At 41.0% G+C, this 17,736-nt stretch overlaps 1 protein-coding gene across 9 annotated transcripts in view; it reads left to right on the forward strand.

Moving 5' to 3' along the window:
- TANC1 (tetratricopeptide repeat, ankyrin repeat and coiled-coil containing 1) overlaps positions 1-17,736 on the forward strand; it is a 240,369-nt gene that overhangs the window by 108,639 nt on the left and 113,994 nt on the right. For all 9 annotated transcript variants that reach the window (XM_036858841.1, XM_036858849.1, XM_036858848.1 and 6 more), the window contains one exon: positions 865-1,065. In XM_036858841.1, the coding sequence (XP_036714736.1) occupies positions 865-1,065 (201 nt within the window). The remainder of the gene's footprint in view (positions 1-864; positions 1,066-17,736) is intronic.

Below are 17,736 nucleotides of genomic sequence, written 5' to 3' on the forward strand. Positions count from 1 at the left end.
CATGTGGCTAGAAAAACGGTTTAAGTTCAAATCCAGGCCTCGGTTTTTCGGAGTCAGGAAGGCGTGGTAAACTTTCATCAGTTGGATAACTTTCATCAGAGAGAAAAGTTTGCTTGTGGAAAACGTTCTATATCTTTCCAGTTCTGCTGTATATAATTCAGAGCTTAAAGATGCTTTTTTAATCATCAGGAAAATGATTTACCTCTTCTTCTTGCACCATCTCAGTTGCTTCTTTGTATATACCTGGGGGTGAGGAGGAAAGCATGTCATCTGAGTACTTGAGGACTGGCTGTGTTTTTTCAGAGGTGCTGGTCCTAGCCGACATAGTCCCTTCCTTGTGTCCTCTCTACACTGCAATTGCCTCCTCTGTATTTTTTTTTAAATACGTCTACCACCCTAGAATGTTTAATTTCCCTTTTTTTTTTTTTTTTGCTGCATCACGTGGCTCGCAGGATCTTAGTTCCCCAACCAGGGATTGAACTGTTGCCCTCGGCAGTGAGAGAGCAGAGTCCTAACCACTGGACTGCCAGGGAGTTGCCTAGAATGTTTAATTTCGTAATAGTAAGCTTGTTTGTCCTTAAGTTCATTTAGGGGTTGAATACCGAGGAGAACCTGCTTCATCAGTGAGCCATGGTTCCAGTCTCATGACTAAGGGTTTGGGCTGGTTGAGTTGTAGGACGGTGGACTCTGTGCCATGCGGAGTATGAAGTGAATGGGATGCGAGAAGAATCTTTAAAAAAAAAAAAAAAAAATTCCACACACACATATGGCATATGGGAATTCTAAGAATGTAGTTCTTAGGAATTAAATTCGCATCTAGCTATCACGGACGGCCTAACCTAAGGTTTTCTCTCTCCACTCCAGGAGGTGACTTTGGTCTGGAGACTTCCCCTTCAGTCCTGCCCCCTGGCCATGGTGGCGAGTTTTCTGTGAGCAGCCTTCCAGTGGCAGAGGACGCCTACAGGGTGAGCTTGGCCAAAGGTGTCTCCATGTCTCTGCCTTCGTCACCTCTGCTGCCTCGACAGTCTCACTCTGTGCCATCAAGATCAACCAAAAAGTCCCCAGGTAAGCGAGCAACAAAACAGCCCCCCAACTACATGTATTGGAATTAGGCAGAACTAGTGCTTATAAGAAATCTTCTGGGAGAAGGTTTTTTCTTTGTTACGGTAACTTCTCGAAGAAGGGAATCTTTAAAAAAAAAAATAAAAAAGATGATTTGAATAGATTGATTTCTTTAGTTGAACCTATATATAAACTATTTTGATTGCCCAGGCTATACTTTTACAAAGATTCATGTTATCAGTATTAACCATCAGTTTTGTTTTCTTGTTCACAAATTAGGGAAACGCTATAATCTAAATTCACTGTGGTATGTTTAAAGGTTATGGATTTTGGCAAGTGTAATCTGACCACAGTCTGTTTATTACCACCCAGCGCTATATACTGATTTGTTTCCTTGATTACATCATCCAGCATTTGAACAGCTATAAAATTTAATTGTTGGTGAAAATTCAGACTTGTAAAGGGGTGGAACAAGGGACTTATGGATTACTTGCACGAAGTATTTTGGCTTCCCTTATGATTACCAACTTTTTGCACTTAACTTTACCAATAAAAACCCAAACATTATTTAACTTCAGTCAGATGTGAGGAAGGCCTCTCCAAAATAATGATACCTGGAATCATAAAAGTTCTTTGATCTTCTTTTAGGTTTTCTGAGTATTTGTTTACTGAGGGCAAGATAAATTGGGGCCTTATTGATCATATGCCACTGTAAGAATTGTTCACATTTACACATAAACATGTTTGGAATTGATCTAAGATATGCTCTGGGACTGTGAAATTGGTATCTGTTTTTGTAATCTCCTGAATGAGTGTATTACTTGAGATGTTATATGCATTATTTCTGAATCATTTAGTGGATATTTGCAGTTTATGTGGGGTAAAATTAAGAGCACAAACCTTAAGCTCTGAATGTTAGAAATGGTGCCGTGAATTGGTGAGTGTCCAAAATCTTTTATTGTTCTAGAACTTTCTTACTTTGGACAGCATTGTTTACAATCCAGTCATTAGCTGGAACTTGGAAACCTCTTTGGTATGAAGTGATTTCCTGTGCCAAGGAATCTGACCTGTTTATCAGTATTTGGGGAAATTCCTGGAATGTCCTTTCTTCCTTCTCTTTGCCCTCCCCCTCCTGCTATATCTCTTTGTCAGATTTCTTCTCTTCTTTCAAATTCCAGTTCCCACACTGCCTCTTTTGCCGGTTACCCCACTGGAATTACTCCTTTTTACAAATTGTGCACAGCATTTTACTTTTATTCTTATTAGCTTCATCATTTGTCCTTTTTTCTTGAATTAGTGTGTATGTGCTTCCTATGTCTGATGGTTGAGGACGGGCATGATGTCTTCTCCAAGTATACCTCATCTATATAAAACAGATAATAGAGGTTTCCCTCCTATAGTCTGTGCTACTGCAGATGAATTGATGCTGCTTGGGCCCTAGGATTGGAGAACACCTGAGAGACTCTAGGGAATACTGCATTTCAGATATAGTTTTATTAATAAAAAAATCAGTGTTAGTTTTAGTGGGACTTCACTCTTTAAAAATTTTTTTCCAGCTCTATTGAAATATAATCGACCCATGACATTGTAAGTTTAAGGTATACAACGTAGTGATTTGATATATATATATATAAATTACAGACTGATTACCACAATAAGGTTAGCTAACATATTAATCACTTCACAGTTACTGTTTACTTATTTATTTTGTGGCATTTTAGAGGGACATCAGGTAGCAATGAATGGCATGGCAAGCTTGGGCAGAGTGGCAAGCCAGAAGGGTCTCATTTAGGCTGCAGGCACACCTGCAGAGAAATCCCTGACAAGGGCTCGTCTCCTCTGTCCTGACCAAATTAGATATCTTTGGTTTTTGAGAAAATATCCCAAAGTTTGTTTTTCTCCATAGGAATAAATTTATTTCTACTAAGGTCTTTGCCAGGCCTTATGAATAGAAGAGAGTTCGTTAGTTCTGCAACATTCAACGTTTTAATGGGTTGAAGGAAATATTCTCCATATTAGATGCTTTTGGTCCAAATGATAATTAAATACACTAAGCAGATTCCTCTTTGGTGGGGCAGTGTTTGTGGATTGCCCAAATTTGTACATCAAATTAGTGTCTCACAGTGGTAATTTGGTTTCATTATCTTGGTAATTTTAATTCGAAAAGGAAAGTTAAAGGCAGAGATGCTTGCTTAAAAATGGCAGTGACTCAGGATGCATCAGACAGTAAACAATGTTTTTTCCACAGTGTCGAACACACACAGATTTCTGTTTAAACCATATTGTTGGAAAAGTATCTAGAGTCCTAGTGTTCTACCTGCCTATACAAATAGTTGACTTACGGTTGTGAACACGCACTGGATTTTAAAATAGCCATCTATTTAAAAAGCTAGCACTGTTGTTGCTAATGATACAGTAAATACGGTGTGTGCACAGAGCCCATGGGTAGAGACCCGCCCCCGCCTACCCCACCCCCTCTGTTTTCCCTCCCCATCTGGCTTTGCTTCAAGAGCACATCATCTTTCAGCCCCAGCTCTGAAAGATGCTGACTTCTGTTCTCATTTGTAAGATTAGACGCCTTTTTCTTTTGTTTAAGGCAAAAACAAAATGAAAAAACTGCACCAAGAACCAAACCTGTTTTACTTGTTTGGATAGAACGTCTTCACTAATTGATGCTAATCAAGAAACTGTTGGCCCGAAACTATTATTCTAGCAAAGGTCAAATACTGTAAACTCCTGTCACAGGCACTCGGCACAGCCTGCATTAATAATGAAAGTTTGTATACTAGTATACTTGGTGATTAGCTCCTGGGCCATGGGAACTCAGGACCAGAGAAAATGTCATTAATGTCTCAGTAATGTGACCCTGCATTTCACATGACTGAGTTTCTTACGTTCCACTTACATTGCTAGTTATTATTTTTATTTACACTCCTTCCACCTTGCTGCACCTTATTTATATGTTTTTCACTGCTAGTCGGAAGATTCAGTTTCCTGAGTACTGTTTCACATTTTTTGTTTTTTTTCTAAATGAAACATAAATTTTCTGATAATGAACACAAGGATCAGTATCCATTAAGTAGTTCTGTGGCTGGTGCCAAGCCTTTTTGGATTAAGAGTTCATTAATATTTGTAATGCATTCTTTCATCTCCCAGAGAAGAGCAAGCCCATTTCCTGTGGATTGTTTATTAGTAATATAATTTGTTACTTTATATTTGGATTACATTTCCCAGATCACTTTGGGCCCATTATGAAACAATCAAAAGGAGGCACAGAGCAACCATTTAAAACACTGTGAATGAGATAAAACGGCAGATGGTGAAAAGTGGGTGATACTGCTTTTCTCATCCTCGCTTATATGGGGAGACTGGGTAGTGCTGGTAATAGTCATCCCCCCTTATTTGTGGTTTCTCTTTCTGTGGTTTCAGTTACTCGTGGTCAGTGTCCAAAAATATTAATGGAAAATTCCAGAAGTAAACAATTCATAAGTTTTTTTTTTTTTTGGCTGCGTTGGGTCTTAGTTGGGGCATGTGGGATCTTCGTTGAGGCACACGGGATCTCTCGTTGCAGCGTGCAGGCTCTTCATTGTGGTGCGCGGGCTTGTCTCTAGTTGTGGCCTGCCTAGCCTGGCGGGCTCCAGGGCGCGTTGGGCTCTGTAGTTGGCGGCACGCGGGTTCTCTAGTTGAGGTGCACAAGCTCAGTAGTTGTGGCGCGCAGGCTTAGTTGCCCCGTGGCATGTGGGATCCTAATTCCCCGACCAGGGATCAAACCCGCATCCCCTGTGTGTGAAGGCGGATTCTTTACCACCGGACCACCAGGGAAGTCCCAACAGTTCATAAGTTTTAAATTGTGTGCCGTTCTGAGTAGCTCACGTGATGAAGTCTCGCTCTGTCCTGCCCAGAATGTGAATTGTCCCTCTGTCCAGTGTGCCCTGCCCATTAGTCTCTGCATAGCCCCCTCAGTCATCAGATCCACTGTTGTGATATCGAGGTGCTTGGGTTCAAGTAACCCTTATTTTACTTAATAAAGGACCTGAAATGCAAGAGTAGTGATGCTGGCAGTTCAGATATGCAAAGAGAAACCGTCAAGTGCTTCCTTTAAGTGAAAAGTTTCTTGACTTAATAAGGAAAAAAAAAATCATATGCTGAGGTAGCTAAGATCTACGGTAAGAACGAATTTTCTATTCGTGAAATTGTGAAGAAGGAAAAAAATGTGTGCTAGTTTTGCTCTCGCACCTCAGACTATAAAAGTTATGGCCACGGTATGTGATAAGTGCTTTAGTTAAGATGGAAAATGTGTTAAATTTGTACAGTAAGGTACTTTGAGAGAGAGACCCCATTCTATTTTATTGTTAGTCACTGTCGTTAATCTCTTACTTTGCCTAACTTATAAATTAAACTTTATCATAGGTATGTATGCATAGGAAAAAACCCTATAGTATATACCCGGTTCAGTACTATCGGCAGTTTCAGGCATCCACTGGGGGTCTTGGAACGTATGAGGGGAGCTGCTGTACTTGCATCTCTGCCATCTCCAGTCCCAGTTCTGTCTCAGTTGACAGAGCTGATGCAGCAGTTTTGAAAACCCCTCTGGCTGTCTGTTTCTTTAAGGGAAAAACCTCAAAGCTGACAGGCTGTAAAGTGGAAATCATTCTGCCCTTTGATTCTTGGACCATGAATTAATGTCCACCAAGGCCCTCCTTCCCTCACCCCGCTGGAGTGTTTCTTGTAGAAAATTTGGAAATCCCAGTGTAGAGACAGAACTATGCTTAGTGTTTTGATTTTCTAGTTTTTTTTTTTTTTTTCCAGTCGATTCTTCCTAAACCCAGGACCACACGTGCTTTGCCATTTTTCACTGAATATTATATCATGAGCACGTTCCAGTTTGCTTGAAGAACTTGACATTCGATGTCCATTGTTTCAATATTCCGTAATTGATTTTTAACTAATTTCTGACTGTTAGATATTTACATTATTTTTCAGTTTTAAAAAATTGTAGTGTGAGCCAAGATATTTTGTTTTTGCTATTAAATGCCTATGAATTTTTAATTTTATAAATGTATTTATTTTATTTATTTTATTTTTGGCTGTGTTGGGTCTTTGTTGCAGTGCACGGGCTTCTCATTGCGGTGGCTTCTCTTTTTGCGGAGCACGGGCTCTAGGCGCGCAGGCTTCAGTAGTTGTGGCACGTGGGCTCAGTAGTTGTGATGCACGGGCTTAGTTGCTCCACGATATGTGGGATCTTCCCGGACCAGGGCTCGAACCCGTGTCCCCCGCACTGGCAGGTGGATTCTTAACTACTGCACCACCAGGGAAGCCCGAATTTTTAATTTTAGATGTGATAAAATACACATAATAAAATTTCCCATCTCAACCATTTTTAAATGTACAGTTTAGTCATGTTACATACACTTACATTGTTGTGCACCCAGTCTCCAGAACTCCCGATGTGAATATTTTTGTTCAGTAACTTTTACATACATCTGATCTCTCAAGAGTGGCAGGTTCCCAGAAGTGGCAGTATTGCACTAAATGGACTGCATTTTTAAGGATTTAAAGATTCTTGGTACATACTGCCTGGTCACTTTACAAAAAGCTGCATTGATTTCACATTCCCTCCAGCATTCTTCGCGTGACCTCCTTTTGAAGTCAACATCTTCAGGGGACAGTCTTGAGTGGATGGTGCTACTAGGTGCTTTGTCAGGCCTCGCTGTGGACCACTGAGAATTACCAAGAGGAGGCTGAGAGTAGTCATTCTGTAACCCTCCTCTTTTGAACTTCCCTTCTGTCTGCGCTTCTCAATTTCCATTTTTTCTTTCTTTCCAAGGTACTATGGCAGGGGAATTATCACAGCTGAGTCAGATCAAGTTCACGGTCAGAACCACACTCAGCTGGCTTCCGGTTTTAGCTACTGCCGCAGTCTCTGTTCTGTGTGCAGACCTTGGAGGATCACAGACAGGTTGGGGTTGGCAAGGCCTCTAGGGCACAACCAGTCAGGCCTCTTTGCAGATACGGAAGCATCATTACGGAACTTGCCCCAGTGTGCAAGTTAAGGTAGAGGCTGCCCGAAGTCCAGCCCCCTGCCCTGCCCCAGCACGTTCTCCTGTGCCAGTGCTAGTCTGCATTGTTCTGTCTGCACACTGCTGACACCTGAGCTGTAGGTGACATGGCACTGTGTTCTGGTTGCATGCCCCGGGGGGGGGAGGCTATAGGCTGGAGGTTGTACACACAAGCATCTGTGAGGCTTCTTCCTAGGGAGTTGGAGGATAGCGCAGGGAACACACAGTCTCAGCACAGGTCTGCTGGCAGAACCAGCGTTCTCAGTCCTGCTGTCACCTCTGAGTGGTCTGGTCACAAGCAGGGCTCTGACCTTCAGCAAGGGCGGTTCCTCCTGCTTTGATGAACTGGACAGCTCTCTTTGTTTCCTCCTGCAAACTTGTTATATGACCGCCTACTCCAAGGAACCGGGCGGCCCTGCGTGTACCTTACTGCTCCATGCAGCCGTGACCAGGACACACATACTTTGTTGTTCTGTGCTCACACACAGACCTGTGTGCGTTCGGTTTGTTCCACTGTGAACTTAAGGACCTTTGAGTGCTGTTAATTCTCCTGCCTGTGAGTCCTGGTTCACCCACACACAATTTGGCTGTACCATGCGATCATGCCCAGGAATTTTAAAGAAGACTGCTGCCTGGGTCCTACCTTCAGAGATTCTGATTTAATGCATGTGAGGTATGGCCTGGGCATTGGGATTTTAAAAAAAATCTTCCCAGGTGATTCTAATATGTAGCAAAGTTTGAGAACCACCGGTAAGGAATATGTGATTATATGATAAAATTCCTTTTCAATGAAGGTAGACGTAGATATTTGTTATCTTTATTTTTTAAATTTTAGAATATTTGTGGAGGAAAATTCATTACAAAAATGTACAAAACAAGGTACAGTAAATCTTGGTCCCTTCCACCCCCTGTGCCCCTAAAAAGACAACCATTTCTGACAGTTGGTTGAATTTCTTTTTTTTTTCTTTATTTATTTTATTTATTGGATGCGTTGGGTCTTCGTTGCTGTGCGCGGGCTTTCTCTAGTTGCAGCGAGCGAGGGCTACTCTTTGTTGCGGTGTACGGGCTTCTCATTGTAGTGGCTTCTCTTTGTTGCAGAGCACAGGCTCTAGGCATGTGGGCTGCAGTAGCTGTGGCACGCGGGCTCAGTAGTTGTGCCTCATAGGCTCTAGAGCACAGGCTCAGCAGTTGTGGCACACGGGCCTAGCTGCTCCGTGGCATGTGGGGTCCTCCCAGACCAGGGCTTGAACCCTTGTCCCCTGCACTGGCAGGCGGACTCTTAACCACTGCGCCACCAGGGAAGTCCGGTTGAATTTCTTTCCTGCCTTGTTTCTGTAGTGAATAAACGATAGTATTTGCCCACTCCCCCTAGCATTGTACATGTAAGACGATCCCAGTTTCCCACTAAATAAAGAACATTCTTATATATTAATATTTAAAAGCCTCTTTATATTTTCATTGGATAGGCTTTAACTCTAGGATTACTAGTTGAAAAGTTTTTTGATTAATGTTGTGAATGGATTATTATATACTTGTTGGTCATTTGTACTTTTTTCTTTGGGGAATTCTTGTGGTATTTGTCTTCTGTTCTACTGGGGCAATATAGTTCTTACTGAATTACCACAGCTTTCTTATTGTTTGTTTTAAGGCCATCAGTCATGTATGTTATTCAAAAATTTTCCCAGTTCATGATTTTCCATTAGGTTTATAGTGTTTTATGACTCACAAAAGTTTTTTGTTCTTTCAATTCAAATTTACATATTTTTCCATTATCATTTATCCCTTTGCATTTTTGAAAAAACAGCTTTATTGGGATATTTTGCATATCATATAATTCATCCATTTAAAGTTTACAGTTCAGTGTTCTTAGCATTTTCACGGGGTTGTGCATGCATTGCCACAATCTAATTTTAGAACATTTTTATGTCCCTTTAAAAAAAAATCCATTTGCATTAGCAGTTACTCCACATTCCTCCCTCCCTCCAGCCCCCCACCCCACAGCCCTAAGCAAACCCTAATCTATTTTTTTTTCCTTTATGGATTTGCCTGTTTGGGGCATTTCGTATAAATAGAATCATATGATATGTGGTCTTTTGTGATTGGCTTCTTTCATGTATGTATTATATATGCCACGTTTTTTAATCCATTCTTCAGTTTATGGACGTTTGAGTTGTTTCCACTTTTTGGCTATTATGAATAATGCTGCTATGAACATTTGTGTATGCATTTTTGTGTGATTGTAGCTTTTCATTTTTTTCTGGGGTACATACCAAGGAGTGGAATTGCTGGATTAATATGATAACTCTATGTTTAACCTTTTGAAGTACTGCCAAATTATTTTGCAACATGACTGCACTATTTTGGATTCCCAGCTGTGGAGTATGAGGTTTCCAGTTTCTCCACATCCTCGCCAACTCTTGTTATTATCAATCTTTTTGATTATAGCCATTGTAGTACATGTGAACTGGTATCTCATTGTAATTGTAAGAATTCTTTGTATGTTCTAGATACAAGTTACGCAATATGCAAATATTTTCTTCCATTCTGTGCTCTTGATACTATTGTCATAAGTGCAGAAGTTTCAAATTTTGATGTCCAGTTTATTAATATTTTGCCGCTGTCTTTTTGATGTCGTATCCAAGAAACTATTGCCTAGTCCAAGGTCACAAAGATTTATGCCTATGTGTCCTCCTAAGAGTTTTATAGTTTTAACTCTTACATTTAGGTCTGGATCCTTTTTAACTCCATTTTTTGTGAATGGTGTGTGGTAGGGGTCATCTTCATTCTTTCGCACCATTTATTGACAAGTCGATTCTTTTCCCGCTGAATGGACTTTGAGTGATCAAGTCACTGTTTGCCCAGACCAGCCCTTCTATTCCACTTCCCCTTTGCTTATTCTCCTCCTTCTGTCTTAGGTCAAAACTTTCGCTTTCAGAGTTGACCTCAGGTGTGGCTTGCATCTGTTGCTTCATCCAGCCTTCCTTTATGTCTCTCCTTTTCCCTGTATGAGAAGAAACTTCTTGTTCCAAACACCTGTAGCACTGTGCCTCCTCCTCCCTCTGCACTGCCTTTCATGGCGTTTCTCTGCCTTGGCATTCCATGAGCTCCTTGTCTTTGGATCTTGCCTTTGTTTCCCCTTGGATACTTGGAAACAGGATCTAATCATTTCCTTCAGACAGTTACCCTGGTGATGGGGCACTGGTATGCACCTATTAAAATGAGTAGGATTTTAGTAGTCCACCTTCACCAGTTGCATGCGATTGGTTGAAAATCAGGAAAGCAATTTAAATTGCAGTACCTTGCATTTGTAAAGCTGGGAGCATACCTTTCCCCACATCTAGAGAGAACTGATGCTTAATTAAGGTCCTACCTCTCTCAGGACTTTGCTGTGATCAGGGATGGGCAGAGAGTAGTATGTTTGAAACTGGTTCAGCAGCCTTCTCATGCCTCCTTTTCTATGTTCCTGTCACTCTTCTACTTTCTCGGGCTTCTGGCATTTTCTTGCTGCATGTTTCCCGCCACCTGCAGTTAATGATGACTGGAGGTTTTACCCAGTCATACTTTACAGCAGTGTCAGCCGCACCCTTTGGTGGTGTCAGATGGCGGCTAGAACAAACCAAGTGCCGTGCTCAGAAATGAGGGTTTTTCCCTTAATAGATGGGAGCAGAGGCAGTGGCGGTGGGAACCTCTTCTTTTTGATCATTTCTGATTCACAGAGAAACACGGAAGTCACAGAAGCCCATGGAAGCTATCGCACCCGTATCTAACATTAATGAAAGTTAGTAAGAGGTCAAAACCGACAGGAAGGGAAGGATTGATGTTCCAGCCTGAATCCTCAAATTTGTAGTGAAGCAAGTCTGTGGGTGGGTCAGCAGGAACAGCTGGCTTTGTTCCAGGCAGAGTGGCAAAGCTGTGCAAAGCTGGGAGTTGGGAAGCGAAAGTGGACATAGAATGGTGATCTCTAGAAGAGAGGTCAGTAAGAGCTGGAGTGTCCTGCAAAAGGAAAACCGGGACCATCAAGAAAATCTTCATTATTCAGGCCTGGAGTGTTGAAACCAGTGAGCTTTGCCTCTGGGGGTTTATCGAGAGTCACCAGCTAACAGTTACAGATGGAACCCCTTTTCTGTGCAAGGGTTCTGAGAAATAAAATTTAGGAAACTCTTCCAAGGAGATGTGACTTTCTTTTTGCTTCTCTCACCAACAAAATGCTCCTTTATTGGCCAAAGGTCCTAAGTGGCAGTTAATGAGCTCACCTTTTTTAAAAAATAGAATTTATTTAAGAACAGTTTTAGGTTCACTGCAGAACTGAATGGAAAGTACAGAGATTTCCTGTTGACTCCTGTCCCCACACATGCATGGCCTCCCTCATTGTCAATATCCCCACCAGAGGGTACATTTGTTACAGCTAATGAATCTGTATTGACACATCTTTATCACCCAAAGTCCAAAGTGTACATTATGGTGTTAGACATTCTCTGAGTTTGGACAAATGTATAATGACATGTATCCATAATTGTGGTGTTATACAGAATTTTTACTGCCCCCAAAATCCTCTGTGCTTCACCTAATCGTCCCTCTCTCCCTACCCCAACTCAAACCCCTGGCAACTACTGATCTTTTTACTGTCTCATGGTTTTGCCTTTTCCAGAATGTCATATAGTTGAAATTATACAGTATGTAGCCTTTTCAGATTGGTTTTTTCATTTAGTAATAGGCATTTAAGATTCCTCCATGTCAGAAAAGACAGCCTCTTCAATAAGTGGTGCTGGGAAAATTGGACCAGATACATGTAAAAGTATGAAATTAGAACACTCCCTGACACCATGCACAAAAATAAACTCAAAATGGATTAAAGACCTAAGTGTAAGGCCAGACACTATCAAACTCTTAGAGGAAAACATAGGCAGAACACTCTATGACATAAATCACAGCAAGATTCTTTTTGACCCAGCTCCTAGAGAAATGGAAATAAGAACACAAATAAACAAATGGGACCTAATGAAACTTCAAAGCTTTTGCACAGCAAAGGAAACCATAAACAAGACCAAAAGACAACCCTCAGAATGGGAGAAAATATTTGCAAATGAAGCAACTGACAAAGGATTAATCTCCAAGATTTACAAGCAGCTCATGCAGCTCAATAACAAAAAAATGAACAACCCAATCCAAAAATGGGCAGAAGACCTAAATAGACATTTCTCCAAAGAAGATATACAGATTGCCAACAGACACATGAAAGAATGCTCAACATCATTAATCATTAGAGAAATGCAAATCAAAACTACAATGAGATATCATCTCACACCGGTCAGAATGGCCATCATCAAAAAATCTAGAAACAATAAATGCTGGAGAGGGTGTGGAGGAAAGGGAACCCTCTTGCACTGTTGGTGGGAATGTAAATTGATACAGCCACTATGGAGAACAGTATGGAGGTTCCTTAAAAAACTACAAATAGGACTACTGTACGACCCAGCAATCCCACTACTGGGCATATACCCTGAGAAAACCATAGTTCAAAAAGAGTCATGTACCAAAATGTTCATTGCAGCTCTATTTACAATAGCCAGGACATGGAAGCAACCTAAGTGTCCATCATCGGATGAATGGATAAAGAAGATGTGGCACATATATGCAATGGAATATTACTCAGCCATAAAAAGAAACGAAATGGAGTTATTTGTAATGAGGTGGATGGAGTTAGAGTCTGTCATACAGAGTGAAGTAAGTCAGAAAGAGAAAAACAAATACAGTATGCTAACACATATATATGGGATCTAAGGGAAAAAAAAAAAAGGCCATGAAGAACCTAGTGGCAAGACGGGAATAAAGACACAGACCTACTAGAGAATGGACTTGAGGATATGGGGAGGGGGAGGGGTGAGATGTGACAGGGTGAGAGAGTGTCATGGACATATATACACTACCAAATGTAAAATAGATAGCTAGTGGGAAGCAGCCGCATAGCAGAGGGAGATCAGCTCGGTGCTTTGTGACCACCTAGAGGGGTGGGATGGGGAGGGTGGGAGGGAGGGAGATGCAAGAGGGAAGAGATATGGGAACATATGTATATGTATAACTGATTCACTTTGTTATAAAGCAGAAACTAACACACCATTGTAAAGCAATTATACTTCAATAAAGATGTTTAAAAAAAAAAAAAGATTCCTCCATGTCTTTTCATGGCTTGAGAGCTCATCTTTTTTTTAGTGCTGAATAATATTCCATTGTCTGGATGTACCACAGTTATTTATCCATTCATCTACTGAAGGACATCTCAGTTGCTTTGAGGTTTTGGCAGTTATGAATAAAACTGCTGCAAACATCTGTGTGCAGGTTTTTGTGTGGACATAAGTTTTCAACTCATTTAGGTAAACAAATACCAAGGAACATGATTGCTGGATCATATGGTAAGAGTGCTTAGTTTCATAAGGAACCAACAAAATGTCTTCCGAAGTTGCTGTACCCATTTTGCATTCTCACAAGCAATGAATGAGAGTTCCTGTGGCTCTGCATCCTCGCTAGCATTTGGTGGTGTTAGTGTTTTGGATTTTGGCCTTTCTAATAGGTGTATGGTGGTATCTTGTTGTTTTAATTGGCATTTCCCTGATGACACATGTTGTGGTGCATCTTTTTGTATGCTTATTTGCCATCTGTATATCTTCTCTGGTGAGGTGTCTACTAAGATTTGGTCCTTTTTAAAAATCAGGTTGTTTTCTTATTGTTGAGTTTTAAGAGTTCTTTGTATATTTTGGATAACAGTCCTTTATCAGATATTATCTTTTAAAAATATTTTCTCCTTGTCTGTGGCTCATCTTCTTAGTCTGTTGACATTGTCTTTCTCAGAGCAGAAGCTTTTAGTTTTAATGAAGTCCAGCTTATCAGTGATTTCTCCCATGAATCATAGCTTTGGTATTATATCTAAAAAGCCCTTGCCATACCCAAGGTCATATAGCTTTTCTCCTTTTTTAAAAAAAATTTTATTTATTTATTTATTTATTTATTTATTTATTTATTTATTTATGGCTGTGTTGGGTCTTCGTTTCCGTGCGAGGGCTTTCTCTAGTTGCGGCAAGTGGGGGCCACTCTTCATCGTGGTGTGCAGGCCTCTCACTATCGCGGCCTCTCTTGTTGCGGAGCACAGGCTCCAGACGCACGGGCTCAGTAGCTGTGGCTCACGGGCCCAGTTGCTCCGTGGGATGTGGGATCCTCCCAGACCAGGGCTCGAACCCGTGTCCCCTGCATTGGCAGGCAGATTCTCAACCACCGCGCCACCAGGGAAGCCCATTTTTCTCCTATTTTACCTTCTAGAAGTTTTATAGTTTTGTTTTAAGTCTGTGAGCCATTTTGAGTTAAATTCTGTGAAGGGTGTGGAGTTTGTGTCCAGATTCCTTTTTTTTTGTATGCGGATGTCCAGTTATTCCAGCACCATTTGTTGAAAAGACTTTGCTCCATTGTATTGCCTTTGCTCCTTTGTGAAAGATCAGTTGACTGTATTTATATGGGTCTCTTTCTGGGCTTTCTGTTATGTTCCATTGATCTGTTTGTCTATTCTGTGCCAATACCACACTGTCTTGATTACTTTAGCTTTATAGTAAATCTTGAAATCTGGTAGAAGAACTGTGTTCTTCTTCAGTGTTATGTTGGCTATGCTGGGTCTTTTGTCTCTTCATATAAACTTTAGAATCAGTTTGTCAGTATCCACAAAATAACTTGTTGGGGCTTTGATTGGGATTATATTGAATCTGTTGACCAGTTTGGGAAGAACTGACATCTTGACGGTATTGAGTCTTCCCATCCTTGAATGTGGACCATCTCTCATTTTGTTAGTTCTTTGATTTCTTCTGTGTTTTGTAGCTTTCCTCACATAGATCTTGTATCTATTTTGCTTTTTATACCTAAGTATTTCATTTTGAGGGATGCTAATGCAAATGGTATCCTGTTTTTAATTTCATATTCCACTTGTTCATTGCTGGCATATAGAAAATTAATTGACTTTTGTATATTAACCTTGTATCTTAGAACCTTGCTATAATCCCTTGTTACAGTATTTTTGGTCAGTTCTTTCAGTTTTTCTACATTGACGGTCATATCATCTGTGGGTAAAGACAGTTTATTTCTTCGTTCCCAAGCTGTATACCTTTTATTTCCTTTTCTTGACTTATTGCATTAGCTAGGACTTCTAGTACAATATTGAAAAGGAGGGCTTCCCTGGTGGCGCAGTGGTTGAGAATCCGCCTGCCAATCCAGGGGACACGGGTTCGAGCCCTGGTCTGGGAAGATCCCACATGCCGCGGAGCGACTGGGCCCGTGAGCCACAATTGCTGAGCCTGCGCGTCTGGAGCCTGTGCTCCGCAACAAGAGAGGCCGTGATAGTGAGAGGCCCGCGCACCGCGATGAAGAATGGCCCTCACTTGCCGCAACTGGAGAAAGCCCTCACACAGAAACGAAGACCCAACACAGCCATAAATAAATAAATAAATAAATAAATAAAATATTAAAAAATATATATATATTGAAAAGGAGTGGAGAAGGGGATATCCTTGCCTTGTTCCTGATCTCAGTGAGAAAGCTTTTTGTTTCCACCGGTAAGTATATTAGCTGTAGAGTTTTTATAGATATCTTTATCAAGGTGAGGAAGTTCCCCTCTATTCCTAGTTTACTGAGAGTTTTTATCAAGAATTCGTGTTAGATTTTGTCAAATACATATTCTGCATCTATTGATATGACCATGTGATTTTGCTTTTTAGCCTATTAATGTGATGGATTACATTAATTGATTTCCTAGTGATGAACCAGCCTTGCATACCTGGGATAAATCCCACTTGGTTGTGTTGCGTAATTCTGCTTATACGTTCTTAGATTCAATTTGATAGTATTTTGTTGAGGATTTTTTTCATCTATGCTCCTGAGAGATATTGTTCTGTAGGTTTCTTATAATGTCTTTGTCTGGTTTTGGTATTAGAGCAATGTTGGCTTCATAGAATGAGTTAGGAAGTATTCCCTCTGCTTCCATCCTCTGACAGAGATGGTAGAGAATTGGTACCTATCTGGGCTTGGTGCTTTCTGTTTTGGAAAGTTATTAATTATTGATTCAATTTCTTTAATAGATATAGGCCTACTCAGAATCAATTTCACTTTTGGAAAAGCCTAGGAGAATAAGTTAGCCACCATAAGTTAGGGACTTGTGAATCTCTGGTTTTAGCTGAGTTGTTAATGATCCTGATAAGTGCCTGTCTCCACCCCAGTCTTGGGCAGGTTGGAACTGTATTCACCTCCCACTTGGTGTGCTTGGTTAAGTTATAGGTGTTTCTTCATCTGGGCGATGGGGGTAATAATGGTGCTTCTCTTATAGGGTAAGTGAAATTGCAATGTATACCGTAAAGCGTAGGGCATGGTACACAAGCTCTCCTTTGGTGCTTGCTATTTCACTGCAACCGTCTGCCTTGGAGCCCATCTTCAACTTCCTTCATCTGACTCAGTGGCTGATTCTCACAGTATCGGTCCTCTTGATTCCCTATCCTCAGCCAGATGCTTCCCAGTGGAATTTCACCCTCAGATCTGTATGCTTTCTGGCATACATATGTCTTCTTGATGTACAGCAGGCTTTGTTCCCTGTGAGTAGGACATGAAAGCAGCATAACGCAGTGACTGACCGACTGTCTGGATTCCAGTTCCAGCTCTGCCATCAACTACTTGTGTTATTCATCTTCTTTTGGTTTGCACATGATTCGTGTGAAGTAATTAAAATTATGTCGTAAAATTGCCCTGTAAAGGAAGCCAGCTCTTGGAACTAGTGATGCAAATGCAAAGGTTTAAGAAAGCAGTAATTCTTAGCAGAAAAGAGACAATTAGGTAAAGAAAAAAGGTCGGATTCCTGGTGGTGCCCTGCCTCAATAATCTGTGAAGCTCCCGTGAGCTCTTCGTTGACATGAGAAATAGTGATTCATGAAGCTGATAGAGAGTAAGTGCTCCAAAAGGGTTCAAATGTGTTCACTGGGCAGTGAGAGCAAAACTCCAGTGAAAGTTGAGCAGACAACTTATAGTCTGAAGCTAGGCACGAGAACAGGGTTACAAAGTTGCTCCTTACACAGGTAAATGAAAAAGAATGTAAGGCAGAAACATTTGCGTCAGGTTACCCTTGAGCATGCCTTAAATTGCTCATAAATGCTACATGTAGACACAGCGTCTTTGGATGGTACCACCATTTTTCTTCTGCCATTGGCAGATTGTTGTGTTTTGTTTTGTTTTTTGCACCAGGTGAAGTAGATAGTTTGTACTTCAGATGGCATTGTACCAGAAATTACGTACTTTATACACCAGAATTCCACTATGTGAGAAGCACGTAGGGGCTGAGAGTGGCTGAGGGAGAAGCAGGTGTGTGTGTCTCATCCTCCAGAACCGTCCCCCATCTTGTAGAACACATGTAGTTGAATGCAAGTGAGGTAACTCTGCTCCACTGTAACGCAGGAGGGGAGTGGCATCTGAGAATGCAGGAAGTGTTTGGACACTTCTGTCTCAGGCATTTTGACGTTTCACAAGGACTCTGGATGTTGATGGTCTTCAGTAATCAAAAGAAAATATACACCTGTTGTACACATCCTGGAGTCTAGTG

This window comes from Balaenoptera musculus, chromosome 7, assembly GCF_009873245.2.
Source record: "Balaenoptera musculus isolate JJ_BM4_2016_0621 chromosome 7, mBalMus1.pri.v3, whole genome shotgun sequence".
Taxonomy (NCBI): domain Eukaryota; kingdom Metazoa; phylum Chordata; class Mammalia; order Artiodactyla; family Balaenopteridae; genus Balaenoptera; species Balaenoptera musculus.